The sequence below is a fragment of the Cetorhinus maximus genome, chromosome 7, assembly GCF_964194155.1.
Source record: "Cetorhinus maximus chromosome 7, sCetMax3.hap1.1, whole genome shotgun sequence".
Taxonomy (NCBI): Eukaryota; Metazoa; Chordata; class Chondrichthyes; order Lamniformes; family Cetorhinidae; genus Cetorhinus; species Cetorhinus maximus.
In genome coordinates this window covers 80461841-80482261 of record NC_135885.1, presented here as the reverse complement: position 1 = coordinate 80482261, position 20421 = coordinate 80461841, and the positions used below count along the sequence as shown (strand labels likewise).

At 43.7% G+C, this 20421-nt stretch overlaps 1 protein-coding gene across 3 annotated transcripts in view; it reads right to left on the bottom strand.

Moving 5' to 3' along the window:
* Positions 1-20421, bottom strand: part of LOC144682893 (protocadherin Fat 3-like) — a 689075-nt gene that overhangs the window by 218117 nt on the left and 450537 nt on the right. For all 3 annotated transcript variants that reach the window (XM_078545758.1, XM_078545759.1, XM_078545760.1), the window contains exon 5: positions 478-792. In XM_078545758.1, the coding sequence (XP_078401884.1) occupies positions 478-792 (315 nt within the window). The remainder of the gene's footprint in view (positions 1-477; positions 793-20421) is intronic.

Here is a 20421-nt window from a genome sequence, read left to right as displayed (position 1 = left end):
ATGCTTGGCAGTTAACTATCAGTCACCATCAATGGTGTACTTTCCATGGCAACAGCAGTTGCCTACCAATCAGTAATCTCTTCATGTACAGTATAAATTGATGCTTTCCCCTTATATTGGTATTCTTGTGAGGTGTCCAAATGAGTGCAAGACAAAAAGCTTAGGCATGTCTCTTTTTTCAGCAATATTCAAGTTCTGTACTACCAAATGACTATTTGAACAAGGTAATTGCTAGCTCATCACAGATGCTCACAGCAAAGATTCAGACAGTAGCACTTCAAAGTGTCCAAAAGATGTTATTTTCAGTCCCGATCACAAGGTAGTTTCCTTAGCTATACCTTTAGATTAGATTATAGCATAATTAGATATTGGGTTCATGGCCATAACCCATTGTTTTACCTGAGAGAATATCTAAGTTCAGCTTAAAACCTAAAACAAAGAGGTTAAAGTTTTTAAGAAATATTGGCATTTACTTACGGTCAAGATGTCATAATTTCCAGCTGAAAACTGTTTCCTGGAGGACACCATTCCAGTTTTGGGATCAATGAAAAACTTCCCATCATCATTTCCATCCACGATGCTGTAGGAAATTTCTGCATTGGGCCCTTTGTCCTTGTCAAATGCAAATGTTCTATAAATGGGCTCACTCCGTTTCTTGCGGTCCCGCTCTGGAAGTTTAATTTGATATACCTTCTGAGGAAACTGGGGTTTATTATCATTCTCATCCAACACATGTACCACAACCCACACAGTGGAGTATTTTGGAGAGGAGCTGCCATCTGTCACCATCACCTGCAGGAAATTAATAAAACATTATTAACAGTCAGGATGCAGTTCTTTCTATTTCCCCCAACGATTATACATTTCAGCATGACTGAATTTCAAGCTGCTCTTCACCTTGATGTCATCTTTTTCAAAACAACTTTCACCTTTTCTTTTGTTCTTTACCTTGACAGCTAATTATTTTCTTCATTTGAATTATAAAAATTAAATTATATAGTCTATGGAAATTAAGCAAAAACCATCATTGGAACATTCCAACTTTGTACAAGGTAGAATTAGCTAATTAAACACAGGCGTTTCAGCAAGTGGAAGGTGAACATCACATTTCAAGATATTAGACTTATTTTCACAAAGCCCTTTTGACAATAAGTCTTGCATTTTAAAACAAAATGAATATGCACAAGTTTAAAGGAAATCACAGGCTGAAAGTATTGAAGATGTTCATTGAAGTTCAGCAAGCTCATTTGTGGAATGTTTTGGGTTACCATTGTTATGATACGTCAGGTGGTATTTGCCAGGCTGTCCAAATCCACAAGGGAAACTTGGCCACATTATCACAATGATTTTGCAATTTATATTTATTATGAGAAAGCTTGTGCACTGAAGTCAGAGGTAATGAGCCCACTACCACATTGAGAGAATTGAAAAAAATAAATAAAATTATTCAGGCATGTCCCTCATGTGATATTGTCACATGAGTTGGGACATGTTCATGAATTTTTTGGAACATTTAATTGAATTAATAAACCCTTCATGAAACCTCAGCCTGCCTGTGGATGAGGTTCCATGAAAAATGCAAAGGCCTCTGGGCTCTTCGCCTGCCCGCCAACCTTAAGGTTGGACGAGCAGCCCTGACAATTACTTCAATTAGATTATTAATGGCCTTAACAGGCCTTTGACAGTTTGGCAGGCACGCAGCCGACTCCAGTGCATCCCTGCCGAATTGAAGATCGGAATGACACGCGGTGACGTCGGGACGCACACCTGATGCCACCACGCGTCATTTTATGCGTCGGCATGCGGGGCCCACCCCCACACACCAAACGAAAGATTCTAGCCATAAAGTCATCCAGCAATTTTACCACAAGCACCCACTCGACAATGGAATTTCAAAGGCTTTTAACATAACTTGGTTACTGGAACAGCAAACTTCTTCAGGGTTGCTAAAGGCTTTTTTCCACGAGTCTGTTTCAGACAGCCACCTTCCAAGATCTCACATGGCCACACCTCATACAGCCTTCCTTCCTTCTTTAAAAATATTTCTCCCTTTTTGATTTGTAAATCCCATTGCTTCTACTTGTCTTTAGACATTATTTATTCCCAGAACATAAATGTCTTTCATGTTATTATAGCCAGCACTTTTGGGAAAAATCAACATAATAACCTTGCCTTATTTATCTCACCAGTTGTAAAAATCTTATCATGTCCCTTTGAAAATCAAACACTACTCCGCTTATCTAAAAATGCAAATTTCATTCACAACGTCTCTGCTGAGACCTCACCCTAACTTAACTCTTATTAATTTTTTAAAAATTCATTCACAGGATGTGGGCTTCGCTGGCTGTGCCAGCATTTATTGCCCATCCCTAGTTGCCCTTGAGAAAGTGGTGGTGAGCTGCCTCCTTGAACTGCAGCAGTCCATGTGTAGGTACACCTGCAGTGCTGTTTGGAAGAGAGTTCCAGGATTTTGACCCAGGGATGGTGAGTGACTTGAAGGGAACATCCAGGTGACGGTGTTCCCATCTATCTGCTGCCCTTGTCCTTCTAGATAGTAGTGGTCTTGGGTTTGGAAGGTGCTGTCGAAGGGGCCTTGGTGAATTCCTGCAGTGCATCTTGTAGATGGTACACACTGCTGCTACTGTGCATCAGAGGTGGAGGGAGTGAATGTTTGTGGATGTGGTGCCAATCAAGCGGCTGCTTTGTCCTGGATGGTGTCAAGCTTCTTGAATGTTGTGGGAGTTGCTTTCATCCAGGCAAGTGGGCAGTATTCCATCACACTCCTGAGTTACTCGTTGCAGAATTCCTAGCCTTTGACCTACTGTTATAGCCACAGTATTTATATGGCTAGTCCAGTTCAGTTTCTGGTCAATGGCAACCCCCAGTATGTTGATAGTGGGGGATTCAGTGATGGCAATGCCATTGAAAATCAAGGGGCGATTGTTGGATTCTCTCTTGTTGGAGATGGTCATTGCCTGACACTTGTGTAGCACAAATGTTATTTGCCACTTGTCAGCCCAAGCCTGGATATTGTCCAGGTCTTGCTGCATTTGGGCATGGACTGCTTCAGTGTCTGAGGGGCCGCGAATGGTGCTGAACATTGTGCAATCGTCAGCAAACATCCCCACTTCTGACCTTATGATAGAAGGAAGGTCATTGATGAAGCAGCTGAAGGTGGTTGGGCCGAGGACATTATCCTGAGGAACTCCTGCAGTGATGTCCTGGAACTGAGATGGCTGAACTCCAACAACTACATCCATCTTCCTTTGTGCTAGTTATGACCCAACCAGTGGAGTGTTTTCCCCGATTTCCATTGACACCAGTTTTGCTAGTGTGCCTTGGTGACAGACTCGGTCAAATGTTGCCTTGATGCCAAGGGCAGTCGTTCTCACCTCACCTCATCTCAGGAGTTCAGCTCTTGTGTCCATGTTTGAACCAAGGCTGTAATGAGATCAGGAGCTGAGTGGCCCTGGCAGAACCCAAACTGGGTAACAGTGAGCAGGTTATTGCTAATCAAGTGCCACTTGATAACACTGTTGATGACCCCTTCCATTACTTTACTAATGATCAAGAGTAGACTGATGGGGCGATGATTGGCTGGGTTGGATTTGTCCTGCTTTTTGCATACAGGATATACCTGGGCAATTTTCCACATAGCTGGGAAGATGCCAGTGTTGTATCTGTATTGGAATAGCTTGGCTAAGGATGCGGCAAGTTCTGGAGCACAAATTTTGAGTACTATTGCCAGAATATTGTCAGGGCCCATAGTCTTTGCAGTATCCAGTGCCTTCAGCCGTTTCTTGATATCACGTGGACTGAACTGAATTGGCTGAAGACTGGCATCTGTGATGCAGAGGACCTCCGGAGGAGGCTGAGTTGGATCATCCACTCGGCACTTCTGGCCCAAGATTGTTGCGAATGCTTCAGCCTTATCTTTTGCACTGATGTGCTGGGCTCCTCCATCATTGAGGATGGGGATATTTTGTGGAGCCTCCTCCTCCAATGAGTTGTTTAATTGTCCACCACCATTCATGACTGGCTGTGGCAGGGCTGCAGAGTTTAGATCTGACCCGTTGGTTGTGGGATCACACAGCTCTGTCTATCACTTGCTGCTTATGCTGTTTGGCATGCAAGTAGTCCTGTGTTATAGTTTCACCAGGTTGACACCTCATTTTTAGGTATGCCTGGCGCTGCTCCTAGCATGCCCTCCTGAATTCTTTATTGAACCAGGGTTGATCCCCTGGCTTGATGGTAATGGTAGAGTGGGGGATATATCAGGTCATGAGGTTACAGATTGTGTTCCAGTACAATTCTGCTGCTGCTGATGGCCCATAGCGCCTCATGGATGCCCTGTCTTGAGTTGCTGGATCTGTTCAAAATCTAAACCATTTAGCATGATGATAGTGCCACACAACATGATGGAGGGTATCCTCAATGTGAAGAGGGGGCTTGTCTCCACAACAACTGTGCCATGGTCACTCCTACCGATACTGTCATGGACAGATGCATCTGCGGCAGGCAGGCTGGTGACGATGAGGTCAAGTATATTTTTCCCTCTTGTTGGTTCCTTCACCGCCTGCTGCAGACCAGTCTAGCAGCTATGTCATTTAAGACTCAGCCAGCTCGGTCAGTAGTGGTGCTACCGAGCCACTCTTGGTGATGGGCATTGATGTTCTGTGCCCTTGTCACCATCGGTGCTTCCTCCAAGTGGTGTTCAACATAGAGGAGCACTAATTTATCAGCTGAGGGAGGGTGGTACATGGTAATCAGCAGGAGATTTCTTTGCCCCTGTTTGGCCTGATGCCATGAGACTTCATTGGATCCGGAGCTGATGTTGAGGACTACCAGGGCAGCTCCCTCCCGACTGTATACCACTGTGCCGCCACCTCTGCTGGGTCAGTCCTGCCGGTGGACAGGACATACCCAGGGATGGTGATGTCTGGGACATTATCTGTAAGGTATGCTTCCATGAGGATGACTATGTCAGGCTGTTGCTTGACTAGTCTGTGAGATAGCTCTCCCAATTTTGGCACTCGCCCCCAGATGTTGGTAAGGAGGACTTTGCAGCATCAACAGGGCTGAGACTGCCGTTGTCGTTTCCGGTGCCTAGGTTGATACCAGGTGGTCCTTCCAGTTTCATTCCTTTTTTGTGACTTTGTAGCAGTTTGTTACAACTGAGTGGCTTGGTAGGCCATTTCAGAGGGCATTTAAGAGGCAACCACATCACTGTGGGTCTGGAGTCGCACGTAGGCCAGACCAGGTAAGGATGACAGGTTTCCTGTCCTAAAGGACATTAGTGAGCCAGATGGGTTTTACAACAATGTCTCCATGCACATCTGCAGGTTTTTATTGAATTCAAGTTTGATGCTGCATTGGAACCTGGGACTTGTTTGATAATTTAAGCCTTGCAGTCTATTCATCTCTAGCGTAACTAAATTACACACACACACACATACAGATACACAGAGACAAAAATATCCTACCATAATATTAGGAAAAATATGATAGCTTCTTGACACCATCTACTTCAAACTGAGAGTTAGTTTCCTCTGACCAGGCCCAATCAACCAGATTGCTCCTTATTAATTTTCAAAATAATAGGACTTGTTTGACTTAAATGAAGATCCCAAGGGGAGGAGGGGAGGAAGAGAGAGAGACAATTTTACTGGCAGGTTGATTAATGAATCACTGAATAGAGAAAAAGTCAGAGAAACAGCCTTCCCACTTGCTAAGAACACTAATAGAAAAGGACAAAGGGACACATGAGTAATCAGACTGCCTGTTTTATCTGGGAAGAAAGTTTGGCCTAACTAGCCTGTGAACTCTGAAGAAGAGTCATACAGACCCAAAATGTTAACTCTGCTTCTCCACAAAGATACTGTCAGGTATGCTGAGTTTTTCCAGCATTTTCTGTTTTTAAGCCTGTAAACTCACCCATTTCAAGTCCAGAGCTAGTCAAGGTAAGTACACTGATGAGGAAAAATTAAGTGAGGTCACCAAAAGGAACAGCGTGGCACATTTCTTATTACTTTTTTGGTCACTGAGGAAGGTTTTGTAGTTAATTGAATCTATGTGAGGTTTGATTACATGTGTTACTCTGTACACCTCATGCTTGCTATCGGTAAAATAAAGCAACTAAAATAAATTGTACCTGGCCTTATCTCACTAAGTCTTTCTATCCGCAGTTAGAAAAGATTGGGGAAGTGGAAATGAGGGCACGTTGAAAGACATATGCTTCTCCGTCGAGGCAAAAATGGCGAAAGAGGCCCGAATCTGGAAGTCCCACCCCCAAACACAGCATCTACCATTTTCAAGGAGGCAGAAATGGGCCCGGGTCAGGGTTCGCACATGAGCATTTCTGAGACAGTTGCCTATAGAAATCAGGAGCTGCCTCCCCTCAGGTGTGATTTTGGCAAGAGAAGTGTCTGAAACCCAGCATGTGCAGGTTAGACCTGGGAGCAGCAGGTCTGGACTTTGTAGATTCATTTGGATAGCTAAGGTACCCTTTTGGAGAGGTAAGGCGCCCCTTTGGATATGGTCCCATGGCAACTTTGGGGGAGGTCAATTGCCCTTTAGGATTGCTAAACATAGGCATGAATGTGCATAAAAAGTGCATGAAGTCATAGGAATGGTGAAGCTCATTGGATCTGTCAAAAACAATGGTCAAAATGAACTGTCAAAAGGAGCTGTTTAAAATAGTCAAAAGTGCCAAGGTGCACTGTCAAAGGGAGCTGTAAAGCTGTCAAGGTCTTTAAAACTCCTTCTCTTCACTTCTGAAAAATCTGTCTGGAGTGTTAAAAATAAAAGATTGCTTGCTATTTCACTCTGTCTTTTGACATAAGCCTTAGGGCTTCCATTTCTGGATTAGTGCTGCATGATCAATTTCACAACCATCCACTATCGCATTAGGGTAGCTGCCATTTCACAATTTGATTGGCAGCTCTGAGTGGTTATGGGCTCTTTGAAGTGGGACTATGAATTCTAATGCCTGTTTTTGTAAAAAAAAAAGATTATGCAATTGAATGAAATGTTTGATATTGTAAAGAATAATAGTTGAAGGAATGTAAACATAGTAAATGTATTTTTATGCATGAGAGTGCTTTTTTAAAAATAAAGACTGCATACACATTTGGAACTTAATTTGATTAATCTCAGTATAGGTTCTGAGGTGTGCCCATAGTGGGTCCTGGGTGAGCTGGCATGGTAGGTGTAAGGGCAAAGGGTGGTGAGTAGGGGACATGGGTTGACATGAGTTGACACTAAGTTGGCATAAGGTCTATAAAGGTCCATGGGGGTGGGTAGGAATCATGGGTTGGCATAGGGGCTATCAAAGGGCCATGCGGGGTGGGCAGTGAGGCATAGGTTGGCATAGCAGCTATAAAGAGCCATGGGATGGACAGAGGGCATGAGCTGGCAAGAGTTGGCATGGATGGGGCATGGGGAGTGTGTGAGGGGGTGAGGAGGTGTGAAGGAAGAGAACTGAAGGGTTGTTTTTGTTTTTCTGTTTTTTTAAATTAAACTCCAACACAGTATTGGAACACTGAGCAAACCTTCCACCCAGCTTGCCTCCGCAAACGGCATTTTCAGCACTCGTTCCAAGGTTGCCCGGCCCGAAAATCTGAAGTTTGGTCAAACATTTTTAGAAGTTGAGTTCTTGGAGCCAGGAATTTTCCTGGCTCTGCACGCCTGACACACGGATAAAAATCTAGGCCATTATATCTAGTTCAGATCACAAGAAGCTTTCATTGTTACACTGCTTGAATGCAATATTGTGCAATTAGATATTGAGCAGATTATCAAACTCCCAGACATCACTATACTTAAAGAAATATTCAAGGCAGAACTGAAACTTGTAACAGTGAAATTATAAACTCAGACTTCACAAAGGATGACAGATGTACATTCACCCTTGATATGATGTTAAACATAACAGAAAATGCTGGACATATTCAATAGGTCAAACATATCAATTGAAGTTTCTGGTACACAACCTCCTCACATATAACGTAACATCTGTCACAGTACTCCGATTTGCCTTCTTCTAATGGGCTGAGGCTTTGGAAATGAAGAAGCACAATACCACATACATTTTCCCCCTTTTATTAGTTTTCCCAGATCCTCTCCTCATAGCACTGATACACACTGTTGTAAAGTTCCACAGATGCCTTTCACCAATATCTTGCCTACACGAACATTCTTCATACTTGAATACTGTGTTTGTTGCTAGTCTATCTGTTGTTGATGGGAGGGAAAAAATTGAAGGAATTACAGTAAGATTTAATCTTAATTTTGCACCCACACAAGCATTTTCTAGCAGGTTTTACTGGAGAGTAATCAGGAGAGGCTCAAGCTCAGGGATGCTAAGGTTAATGGTAATGATTTTAATAATAGTTAATCAGCAGAAAATCGAGCATGGTATTTTCTGGGTCTGTGTAGTTCCATTTTACAAAGTGCACTGTATAACTAAGCCACCAGGGGAACTATTGTCGACAGCTGCTGATCCCCATGTGCATTTTTCATTCATAACTCTTTGCCGTAGCTTTGTTGTAAAAGTATCATTGCAACTGAACTCACTGTTTGTCAAGGTTTCATCTGCATTGTCAAGCGTCATTGGTCTAGTAGTGTAAAAATATGGACTTAATGAGTTAAATGAGCCTAAGCTACTGTTTTGCAAAAATACACTGCTTTGGACTACCTTCTGACACATGCAATATCACAAGTGGTCCTGTAATTGCAAAACCTGGTTATTACTGCCATGAGAGAGAAAAGGTTCAAGGTGAAATTTGGAGCTGTTTACAGACTTATATCTTTCTATGTGTGTGGGAATGTGCTGAGAACTTTTGACAGTTGCTGAAATATAATCAAATGTAATCCCTTCTTTTACTATTTTCCTGCACTAAGCTTTTTTAAATTGCAGTTTAATATTAAGGTTACTAATCTATATAGTTATAACTTAAGACTTGCAGTGTGACACACTTAACGTGTGATAGAAGTCACATATGTTAATACACAAGGTCCAGGCAGAAAGAACATGTATACACATTGTGCCTGTTTCAACTAAACAAAATAAGTGTCAGCCATTCTCTGGTTTATTCCCTAGGGCAATGCCTTGACCAATCGTAGTCAATTTGCCTGGTTTGAATTTAAACAAAGCTTGGGATTTAACTGTCAGTCATCAGTTAACTGGTGCATTCTTCAGGGCAACACCTCTACCAGAGTCCATTTGCCAACCAATCAGCACTCTCTTCTCATGAAGTATAAATTGTTGTTCCCTTTACATTCGGTATTCTTGCGAATTGTCCTGATGCATGCAAGATGAAAAGCTTCGACAATTATCTTTTTTCAGTAGTGTCCAGAGATAAAAACAAAAAGCTACTGCGGATGCTGGAAATCCAAAACAAAAACAGAATTACCTGGAAAAACTCAGCAGGTCTGGCAGCATCGGTGGAGAAGAAAACAGTTGACGTTTCGAGTCCACATGACCCTTCAACAGAACTGAGTATAGTTAGGAGAGGGGTGAAATATAAGCTGGTTTAAGGTGGGGGGCGGGGGGAGAGAAGTTGAGGGTGGGGTGGTTGTAGGGACAAGCAAGCAGTGATAGGAGCAGATAATCAAAAGATGTCACAGACAAAAGGATCAAAGAGGTGTTGAAGGTGGTGAAATTATCTAAGAAAAGTGCTAATTAAGAATGGATGGCAGGACACTCAAGGTACAGCTCTAGTGGGGGTGGGGTGGAAAGACTGACAAGGTATTAGTTGTAGATTTAAAAATAATGGAAATAGGTGGGAAAAGAAAAATCTATATAAATTATTGAAAAAAAAATGGGAGGGGGATGGGGGGAGGGGGAGTTTAAGATCTAAAGTTGTTGAATTCAATATACAGCCCGGAAGGCTGTAAAGTGCCTAGTCGGAAGATGAGGTGCTGTTCCTCCAGTTTGTGTTGGGCTTCACTGGAACAATGCAGCAAGCCAAGGACAGACATGTGGGCAAGAGAGCAGGGTGGAGTGTAAAAATGGCAAGCGACAGGGAGGTTTGGGTCTTTCTTGCGGACAGACCGCAGGTGTTCTGCAAAGCGGTCGCCCAGTTTGCGTTTGGTCTCTCCAATGTAGAGGAGACAAAAATATATATAAATTATTGGAAAAAAGGGGGATCGGAAAGGGGGTGGGAATTGAGGAGAGAGCTCATGATCTAAAGTTGTTGAACTCAATATTCAGTCCGGAAGGCGGTACAGTGCCTAGTCGGAAGATGAGGTGCTGTTCCTCCAGTTTGCGTTGAGCTTCACTGGAACATTGCAGCAGGCCAAGGACGGACATGTGGGCATGAGAGCAGGGTGGTGTGTTGAAATGGCAAGCGACAGGGAGGTCTGGGTCATGCTTGTGGACAGACCGAAGGTGTTCCACAAAGCGGTCACCCAGTCTGCGTTTGGTCTCTCCAATGTAGAGGAGCCGCATTGGGAGCAACAAATGCAGTAGACTAAATTGAGGGAAGTGCAAGTGAAATGCTGCTTCACTTGAAAGGAGTGTTTGGGCCCTTGGACGGTGCGCAGGGGGGATGTAAAGGGGCAGATGTTGCACCTTCTGTAGTTGCATGGGAAGGTGCGTGGGAGGGTGTTGAGGTGTAGGGGGTGATGGAGGAGTGGACCAGGGTGTCTCAGAAGGAACGATCCCTGCGGAATGCCGCCGGTGGGGGGGTGAAGGGAAGATGTGTTTGGTGGTGGCATCATGCTGGAGTTGGCGGAAATGGCGGAAGATGATCCTTTGAATGCGGAGGCTGGTGGGGGGATAAGTAAGGACAAGGGGGACCCTATCATGGTTCTGGGAGGGAGAGGAAGGTGTGAGAGCGGATGCGCGGGAGATGGGCTGGACACGGTTGAGGGCCCTGTCAACCACCGTGGGTGGAAAACCTCGGTTAAAGAAGAAGGAAGACATGTCAGAGGAACTGTTTTTGAAAGTGGCATCATCAGAACAGATGGGATGGAGGCGAAGGAACTGAGAGAATGGGATGGGGTCCTTACAGGAAGCGGGGTGTGAGGAGCTGTAGTCAAGGTAGCTGTGGGGGTTGGTAGGCTTGTAATGAATATTGGTGGACAGTCTATCACCAGAAATTGAGACTGAGAGGTAAAGGAAGGGAAGGGAAGTGCCAGAGATGGACCATGTGAAAATGATGGAGGGGTGGAAATTGGAAGCAAAATTAATAAATTTTTCCAGGTCCAGACGAGAGCATGAAGCAGCACCAAAGCAGTCATCGATGTACCGGAGAAAGAGTTGTGGGAGGGGGCCAGAGTAGGACTGGAACAAGGAATGTTCCACATACCCCATAAAGAGACAGGCATAACTGGGGCCCATGCGGGTACCCATAGCCATACCTTTTATTTGGAGGAAGTTAGAGGAGTTTAAGGAGAAATTGTTCAGTGAGGGAACAAGTTCAGCCAGACGGAGGAGAGTAGTGATGGATGGGAATTGTTCGGGCCTCTGTTCGAGGAAGAAGCAGAGAGCCCTCAGACCATCCCAGTGGGGGATGGAGGTGTAGAGGGATTGGACGTCCATGGTGAAGAGGAGGCAGTTGGGGCCAGGGAACTGGAAATTGTTGATATGGTGTAGGGCGTGAGAGGAATCATGGATTTAGGTGGGAAGAGACTGGACAAGGGGAGAGAGAATGGAGTCAAGATAGCAAGAAATGAGTTCCGTGCCGTGGGGCAGGAACAGGCTGACACGATCAGTCTGCTGGGGCAGTCCTGTTTGTGGATTTTGGGTAGGAGGTAGAAGCGGGCCATCCGAGGTTGGGAGACTATGAGGTTGGAAGCTGTGGAGGGAAGATCTCCAGAGGAGATGAGGTCAGTGACAGTCCTGGAAACAATGGCTTGATGTTCAGTGGTGGGGTCATGGTCCAGGAGGAGGTAGGAGGAAGTGTCTGCGAGTTGACACTCAGGCTTCAACAGGAGCGTGGGTGGGTTTACAGGCCCACAGTACTCCGCAGCCTCATGAAGATTGCTGCACTGGGAACAGAAGCAGGACATTGACATGCACAATGCCACCAGCATTTCGGCCTGATTCAGGCCACAAAAAACTGGTTCCTCCTGTTGGAAGTGGAAATTCACACTGGTATAATAGATGCGGTGGCTGGCATGAAGCCATGTTTCTGAGGTTGGACTGCTTATTTGGATACTGATTACAAAAAAAAAGTATTCCCTGCAGCGACATATACCACCTTGATCACTGTTACACATTTTCTGACTCTTTTCCTATTATTTTGCCTTAGCTGTGCAAGTCCTTTTGTTATGTAAAGGTTGAGCTATTTAAAGTTCCAGAAGGAAATTTTAAACAACAGTCATAACCTATATTTTCAACTGCCGTGTTTGAGTTGCAGCTCTAAATTCAGGAGTAAGACCACCAGGTCTCAAGAGGTTTTTATATCAAACTAAATGAGACAGTTATTAATTTAAAACAAATTAAACACATTCACATGGCTACAAATTACTACTATCATAACTTTTAACAAATTCCCAAATTAATCTCCACTAAGGCAATAATAACCGATAGACTTAGACACCAGGCAAAGCATTTTTCACCTTCTGAATTGAGGTTCCTTTCAATTTGGTTCCTTTGCAGACAGTTGTAGGCTTACATGCTTAGATCTTTTATGCCTCTGACCTGCGCACACAAAACTCCTTTCTGTCATCGCCAACCTTCCCCTTTGTATCACCAGGCCCTTTGAACCCCTTTCATAGTACCAATTTTATTAGTAATAAAAACATTGCTTGGTATCTCCTAGCTAGGTGCAAGGTTTCACTTCCACTCTTGAATGCTCTATTCAACAAAATGCAAATGTACCCTCTATCTACTATTTCCATCTCAAAACTACTATACATCAAAGCACCCAGATTAGCTGGCTTTAATCCAATTAACACACACACAGGCTAAGCCTCTGTTTTAAAAAAATCCAGTAACATTACATACATTAATATCTCTTCCTGACACCGTTCCATGAGCAAAATTAGTTTGAAGCAAGTAATGAGCCACAGCAGGTTTGTCCAGCTTTAATACACAACTTCAATGCCTGCAGCCTGTTTTTTTAAAAACCTGTACAAAATTACTCTTTTAAAAACACAACTTTTAAATACAACTCATTCACTATTCCTTCCTATGAAGAATGATCAAAAATTCCACAATATGACAAAGTGAGCAAAATTTAACCAAAAATTTTAAAAATAAAAGCAAAACTTTTACTACATAGTAATTTATTATATATATATATATATTTACAGTATTTTCCCTTTTATAATTTTATGAAAGCACTTAAGACAGTATGCCTACTTCTGCCTGAGCTCAATCCAAAATTTCTGCACTTTGGATACTGAAACCATAAGTCAAATAGTTCCCGAGTCCAGAAAGAAGCATGAGAAGTACTCTTAACATTAACCATATTAGCTCTGAGCATGGCTGTAAGATATCTTAATATAATAATTGGGAACATGAAAAGCTCCTTGGTAACAGAGATCATTCAAGTCAAAAGCATATGTTCTAGGCTCTGCTCCAGTTGTTGAAGCCTTTGAAGGCTGCAGTCAACAGACCACATCAGTCAGAGACAGAATGATGATTTTTAACTATTGTGCCAATGGATGATTTTCACATCACTGAAGACTAATGATGGAATTCACTGGTCACAGGCAGGGAGTCTGCCCATCAGCTGGAAAGCCAGTGGCAACTCTGCTGCTGCTATTTCCGGGAGACCTGATGGGATTTAATCCCAATTGGTCACCTATCTGGTCAGCATTGGGGTTCCCAGCTCCTGTGGAGGTATTTCCCCCAAGAAATTCGACTGGAGACAGGAACTGCTGGCCAATCAGAGCCCAATAGCTCTCCAGTACCAGCGGTACAACCAGGAATGGTGGCCACTCCTGGTACTGCAATACAACCTATGCCATTGAGCATCGATGATGCCCCAGGATAAAGTTGAGTGGGGCGGGTTTTCTGGGGCCAGACAGAGAGGCCAGTGAGGGGTGCAGTTTGGGAAAGGGATTGATTTAAAGGGTAGGGAGGGGTCTACTTTGGGTCCCTCTGCTTCCACCAGTAAGTACTTTTGGCAGGCACAGAGGACCCGACAAAGAGGGCCCTCCTCAACCAGGCTCCAGGCCTACCCACCAGGTTTCTCCTGGCAGTAAGCCTGCATGGTGTGGCCCCTGCCCACCTCTGGTTAAATATCAGTGACTCTGTGGTGAGGCCCTTGAGTGGCCAATTAGGGGCCTCAATTGGCATCCAGAGGCTGAGTTAATGAAGAGGGGAAGGACATTCTTAAGCCTTCTCTCCCTGGACTAAATCAGAGGAAGGTGGAAGGTGGTGGGATCTCCATCCTGCACCTTCCTGCCTGATCATATGGCACCCCCCAGCTCCAAAATCACCTCTGGGAGGGGGGGGCATTAAATTCCACCCCTATGGGTAGTTACATTTACAGCACAAAACACTGCATATGATGACATATTTAGTAACTAAATATAAAACGCTATATTAAAATTCACTTGATTGATTCCTTTGATTTAACATACCTTAAAAATTAGAATCATTGTTAACTGCAATCTCCTTTGTGCTATTTTTGGTACCGCACATCATACCACCATACCGTTTGAGAATAATTGAAATTAGTGCATGACACAATCAGCCTCTGGTTGACATGGAGCAATGTCATTAACAGTTGTGGAATTAGATTTAAATTAGATCCCACAGTGATCTTTGGCCTAAGTAATAATATGTTGATTATCGACTGTTAATGCAATTTGAATATCTATCTCTTTCTTTATTAGAGCTGTTAGCACTAGAATATTGGAATGAACAACTTGGATGAATCCAGGCAAAATTTTGTGTTTTATTGCTACTGTGAATGAGGCTCACTGTTTGCAATTTCTAGATTCTTCAAAAATAAATTGCCAACCCGTGTTCAAAATAATAGCCATAAAACCGGCATCCTCAGAAAATGAAAAGGCTTTGCTGTGCAAACCAGAAGAACAAACAACCAAAATAATGTAGTTGGCTGATGCAATGAATCATTGTGCTCTGAATATTAGAGAAGTAAGTTTTGCAACTCATAGAAAATCACAGAAATAGAGATTTACAACCCAGAAGGGGGCCATTCGGCCCATCGTGCTTGCACCGGCCGATAACTAGAACAGCCAGCCTAATTTCACTTTCCAGCCTTATAGGTTATGGCACTTCCAGTGCATATCCAGGTACTTTTAAAATATTATGAGGGTCTCCACCTCTATTATACAGACTCTAATGTAAGACTGTGGGCAGAATTTTCTGCTTGTCGGGCAGACAGGCCCGACCCAATCTCCGGCGGGCAGGGAGCCTATCCCCGCCGGAGAAGCGGGCCCCGCCGCCATTTTACGTGGGCGGGCCAATTAAGGCCCGCCCAGCGTGACGCCCGGCGGAAAGCGCTATGCGCTTCCTGTGTGGGCGGGGGGGGGGGGGCGGATTCCCCAAAAGCGAGAGTGTGCTCTTTCGCACATGCGCACGAAAGAGCACACATCTCCCTGAGGCTAAGTGCTGCCTCAGGGAGATCGCTTACACTTTTAAAAATATGAAAATTAGAAAAAAAAAAATTCCCTAACATGTCCCCCTCATGTGACAATGTCACATGAGATGGGACATGTTCATAATAAGTTTATTAAACTTTTAAAATCCCTACATGAAACCTCATCCCGCCGGTGGATGAGGTTTCATGTTTTATCTATTTGCTGCCGGGGCTCCTGGCCTGCCTGCCAACCTTAAGGTTGGACGGGCAGGTCCTTTAGTTGTATAGTTGATCCTGTCAATGGCCTCAATTGGCCATTGACAGATCAGCAGGCCCGCAGCTGATTCTGCTGCGCCCCTGCCTTCCTGAAAATTTAACTGGGCCGGGATGACGTCCGGGGTTCCACCCAACGTCATCCCGCGTCATTTTACGTGTCGGCAATTGGGCCTTGCCCCCTGCTCACCGACGGCAAAATTCTGCCCTGTATTGTAAGAGTCCAGCAAATTGTTGCCTGTTACCTGTCATATTTAGCATATTTTGCAAAGGCTGCATGTCATGATGTCACAAATTTAAAAAATGCATTCCCTAAAATCTAGGAAAGCCTACAAAATTGTTTTTTTATCTAGAATTGTATATTGTATACTCTATATTCTAGGGTGGATAAGTTAAGAAGAATGAAACTCGGTGCCTAAAATCTGAGCTGATGCAAACTAGAGGGGATTGGTTAGCTCAGTTAGCTTGATGGCATGAGTGTGGTGCAGAATAACGTCAACAGCTATCCTTATACTGGCTGTTATAGTTATTGGGGCCTACTTCCTCCCCTTGCCCAATCGTGATATCATGGCATAAGCCATGAATAGCTGTCCCCAAACAGCAAAGGCAATACATGGAGTGAGATAGAAACGAAAGCAGTATGTAAAGCCATAATATAAAGTGAAGTCCTCTCAATTTGAGCACAGGTCAACGTTCGAAGGAGGAGGAATGGGCAGTGGATTACCAACTCTGGGATATGGGTTCAGTTTCTCTATTGCAAGGTCATCGAAGGAAATGAATTAGGGAACTCTTTACACAGTTCTTGGGAAAGATAGGCTGATAACACAAAACTATCCCTAACTCAACACTATAAGCTATTGTAATGCAGAGGGTATGCCCCACAGTACTGAAATAATAACTGATTGGTTAACAGTTGAAATTTCTAAATTCAATTTTTCTTCACTTTCTCTTTCCTTCTGTTTTTTTTTAAATCACGCTTAATTCCATTTTCTTTCCCCCTTGTTATTGCTCTTTCTGTACTGACTTAAAAAATAGAATTCTCACCTACAATTGAAATCTGAAGGCATGAGACATCACATTTGTAAAACCTAGTTCCTCAGTGACAGAGGGGATGTTTGCCCGTAATTAAGACTTATCACATCAGTAAAATTCACTGACACTTGATTAGACAAGATTCAACTTTTTCTGGTGTGCTTAATGAGTAATTAGTGGGTTAAAAAAACCACAAAATCACACCCTTACATGTAGTTCAATGCCAAGTCTATCAGTGAGGTACTGACATAACACACCTTGTGGAGGAGCAGGGTAAATTGAACAACAGCTTCCCAGTTTCTGCACTTTGCTGCTTATATGCATACATCAGAAATTGTTTTCTGATTTACTCCTTAATAATGGTGAGAGCTGACAACCTCACCATTATTTTACTGCAAAATCTGGGCCATTGTTGGGAATGTTGTTGGCTTGGGGTGGGGGGGGGAGCATAAATCACAATCTAATTAAAATGGGAAGAGTTCCATTCTCCTGAACCAATATCTATCACATCTTGATGTGCATAGAACTTACAAACACAAATGTGAAATAAAGAGAGAAGTTTCTAATATGATCAGTTAAAACCAAAATTGTTTTGATAAGAAAATGAAAACACAGCCTTTGCCATGTCTTTACAATTTTACTGAAAGTACACAGTAATGAATTTAGGTGTTCAGGTTGGAAACCATTCAAGGATATGGCATTTGTCCCTAGCATTGATACTGACTTACAGTTCTCATTTTCACAGTGTGAAAGGCTCTCGAGAGAAGTCTCAGTTTGCAAAGGTGCAACCATCAACTACTTAAATGGATGGCAACCTTGTTAGTACATTTAAAAAAAACATTTACTGACATTTAACTATCAGTCTCTAATTTTATTAAAAATAAATTTTTTCAAAGTAAAACCATTAAAAAAAAATAATTATTAGTAACTAATTGCTCTCGTATCTAAAATTATGTCACATTTCCATTCAAAATTCAGTTCTTATGATCAGGGTGATTTCATAAATTTAAAAATCTAACTATTTCTCATTATTAATTTACAAAGACCATTAGGAAATTGATTACCTGTAATGTGGCAATTTATTACTCTTCAACTGGAACCTAATAGTGTTGCTATGCTCCCAATTTGATACAGAAGTGGCACTGGTATCAGCACAAATTCAGAACTAAACTGCTATAATGTCCCCAGACTAAACTATTCTCTCTGAAATGAATATGGTTCCTACGTCCACAGTCAGACCTGAGAAACACAGTGGTCTAACTTAAGAATCCAACATAACATAAGGAGTTATTCAATCTACTTTACAAGTCCAAACTCTCACTTATGTTGTTAATTAGATTTCAGTGTGCCTGTTAAATTAAATAGAGTACACACATCGATTAGATGAAAGATCATCAATTTGAAACATAGGCCTGGACCTTCCACAGAGAATCATTGTTGGATTGCTGTTCTGCTCGAACTTTTCCACGCTTCGAAATGCTCCAAATTTCTCGCCGGGCTAGGCTAGGCTTCTCCAAAACGCAGCGTCCATCGGAGAGCTCCATTGCAGCACTGTAACTTCAGGGGGTGGGGGAGGCGGGAGAGGACAAGACATGCCCCTTTTTACGGCACTAGTTGCTGTCTGGTAAGTTTAAATATCCAACGTGAATGTCAGTGAATGGGTGAATGTTGGTGAATGGGTGATTGGGTGAACGAGTGAATGGTTACGATGATCAGGTGTGTAGAGTGGGTGAGGTAAGTGGGTAGGGTGGCAAAGGGTGAGGCGGTAGGTGGCTGAAGTGGCAAGTGGTGAGGTGACAGGTGTGAAGGGTGGTGGTAGTTGGATAAGCAGGTGGATGAAAGGGTAGTTGTAAAGGGTGACAGGTCGGTGAGGTTATAGGTGGGTGGGGTAGCAGGTGGGAAGGATGGAAGGTGGATAAGGTGACAGGTGGGTGAGGTGGTAGGTGGGTAGGGTGGCAGGTGGGGTGGTTGCAGGCGAGGGAGATGGTACGTGGGTTGGGGGATAGTCAGTTCAGGGGGTAATCAGGTCAGGTTGTGGGGGGCATTGTCAAGAGATCAGTGGGGTAGTCAGGTCTGATCAGGGGTAGTCAAGTGGTCAATGGAGGTAGTCGGGCTGTGTCGGGGAAGTCAGCAGGGCCAATAGTCTGGTGGTCGGGGGATAGTTGAGTTGGGCCGGGTGTAGTGATGGTGATCAGAGGGGTAGTCGGGTAGGGTTGGATCGGGGATAGTCAATAATTGGGTGGGTAGTTAGGTCAGGTTGCTGGGTAGTCGAAGAGGTCAGCGGGTGTAGTCTGGTAGTTGGAGGGACAGTCAGGTCAGATCGGGTGTAGTCCAGGGGTTGGGGATGTAGTTGGGGGTCAGGGGGATAGTCGGGGCGGGGGTGGGGGGGTGTCAATTCTGTAGTTACCCAGGAGTTGGACTAGGCTTTTCTGTCTAACATTTCCAGGGTCACTAACCAGGTAAGTCCCATGACTGGCTTAAGTCTCCTACTCTAACTCAGAGTCAGAGACATTTGAAGAGGTCCCAGGGAGCAGGGAAATGGGCCATCAGAAGTTCAAACTTCCCAAGCAATTCCATTGTGTGTTGGGACCTCTGCAGGGTCCTGACGCACAGCTTGGGTCATAAGTCTGGTCTCTAACGATCTGGAGACCGGAAGATCTGGGCCATTTTAACTCTGCTCTCACTCCACAGATGCTGTTTGGCCTGCTGGGTGGTTCCAGCATTTTCTGCTTTTAACTTTGTTCAGTGTCATTTGCTGACAGGGTTGCTCTGTTGACTGCATTTGAATGGTTATGCTCGAGATCTTGGGTCTATCGCTTTTTATGGCAATTATTTCATTTTATAGCAGCATTACAACTATTTCAGAGATCGCTGAAAAAAGACATTCTGTTGAGCCTTTTCGTCGGACACACTTCAGGACAATCAGAAGAATACCAATGTTGTTGTTTCCCCAGACATTGGTATTCTTGCAATTGTCCTGATGAGTGCAAGATGAAAAGCTTCAACAAAGTGTCTTTTTTTGGCAATATTCAAGTTCTGTACTACAAAACGACTATTTCAGAGATATTGGGACAATTTCTCAGTCAAAAAAAAACAAATGGGAAAATTATAAAAAGTTATGATATTTATAAGTAAAAAAAATACTTTAGCCTTAAAAATGATACTTTTAATATGTTATACGATAAAAGAAAAACATTCCTGCAGGACTAAAACAACCAGTGAGCACTGATTGAAGGCCTGAAACATGGGGCTGAGGTGGGCACTGAAAGTCAGGACATTTCCCGGCTCGGCATGCCCGCCTCAGGGGAAACTGCCAGCTAACACGAGATTTTCGTTCTGTGGGGTTGGATGATAACAGGTGTTAGGCCCACCTCCACCGGAAAGAGTTCAAAGGCAGGTGCAGGGGCTGCTGAGTGCTGAGGCATTTTGTTTAAAATCCCGCCTCGGAGCTCTGGGACTTTGTCTCTGTTACAATCAAGTCAATAAAACAAACACAGCCATCTAGCCCTCACGCTTCCTGTGCCCCATCCATGCCAACTCATGCCACCACCAACCCCCATAGACCCTCATAACCACAATGTCAACCTATGCCCTGCACCCAACCCTCATA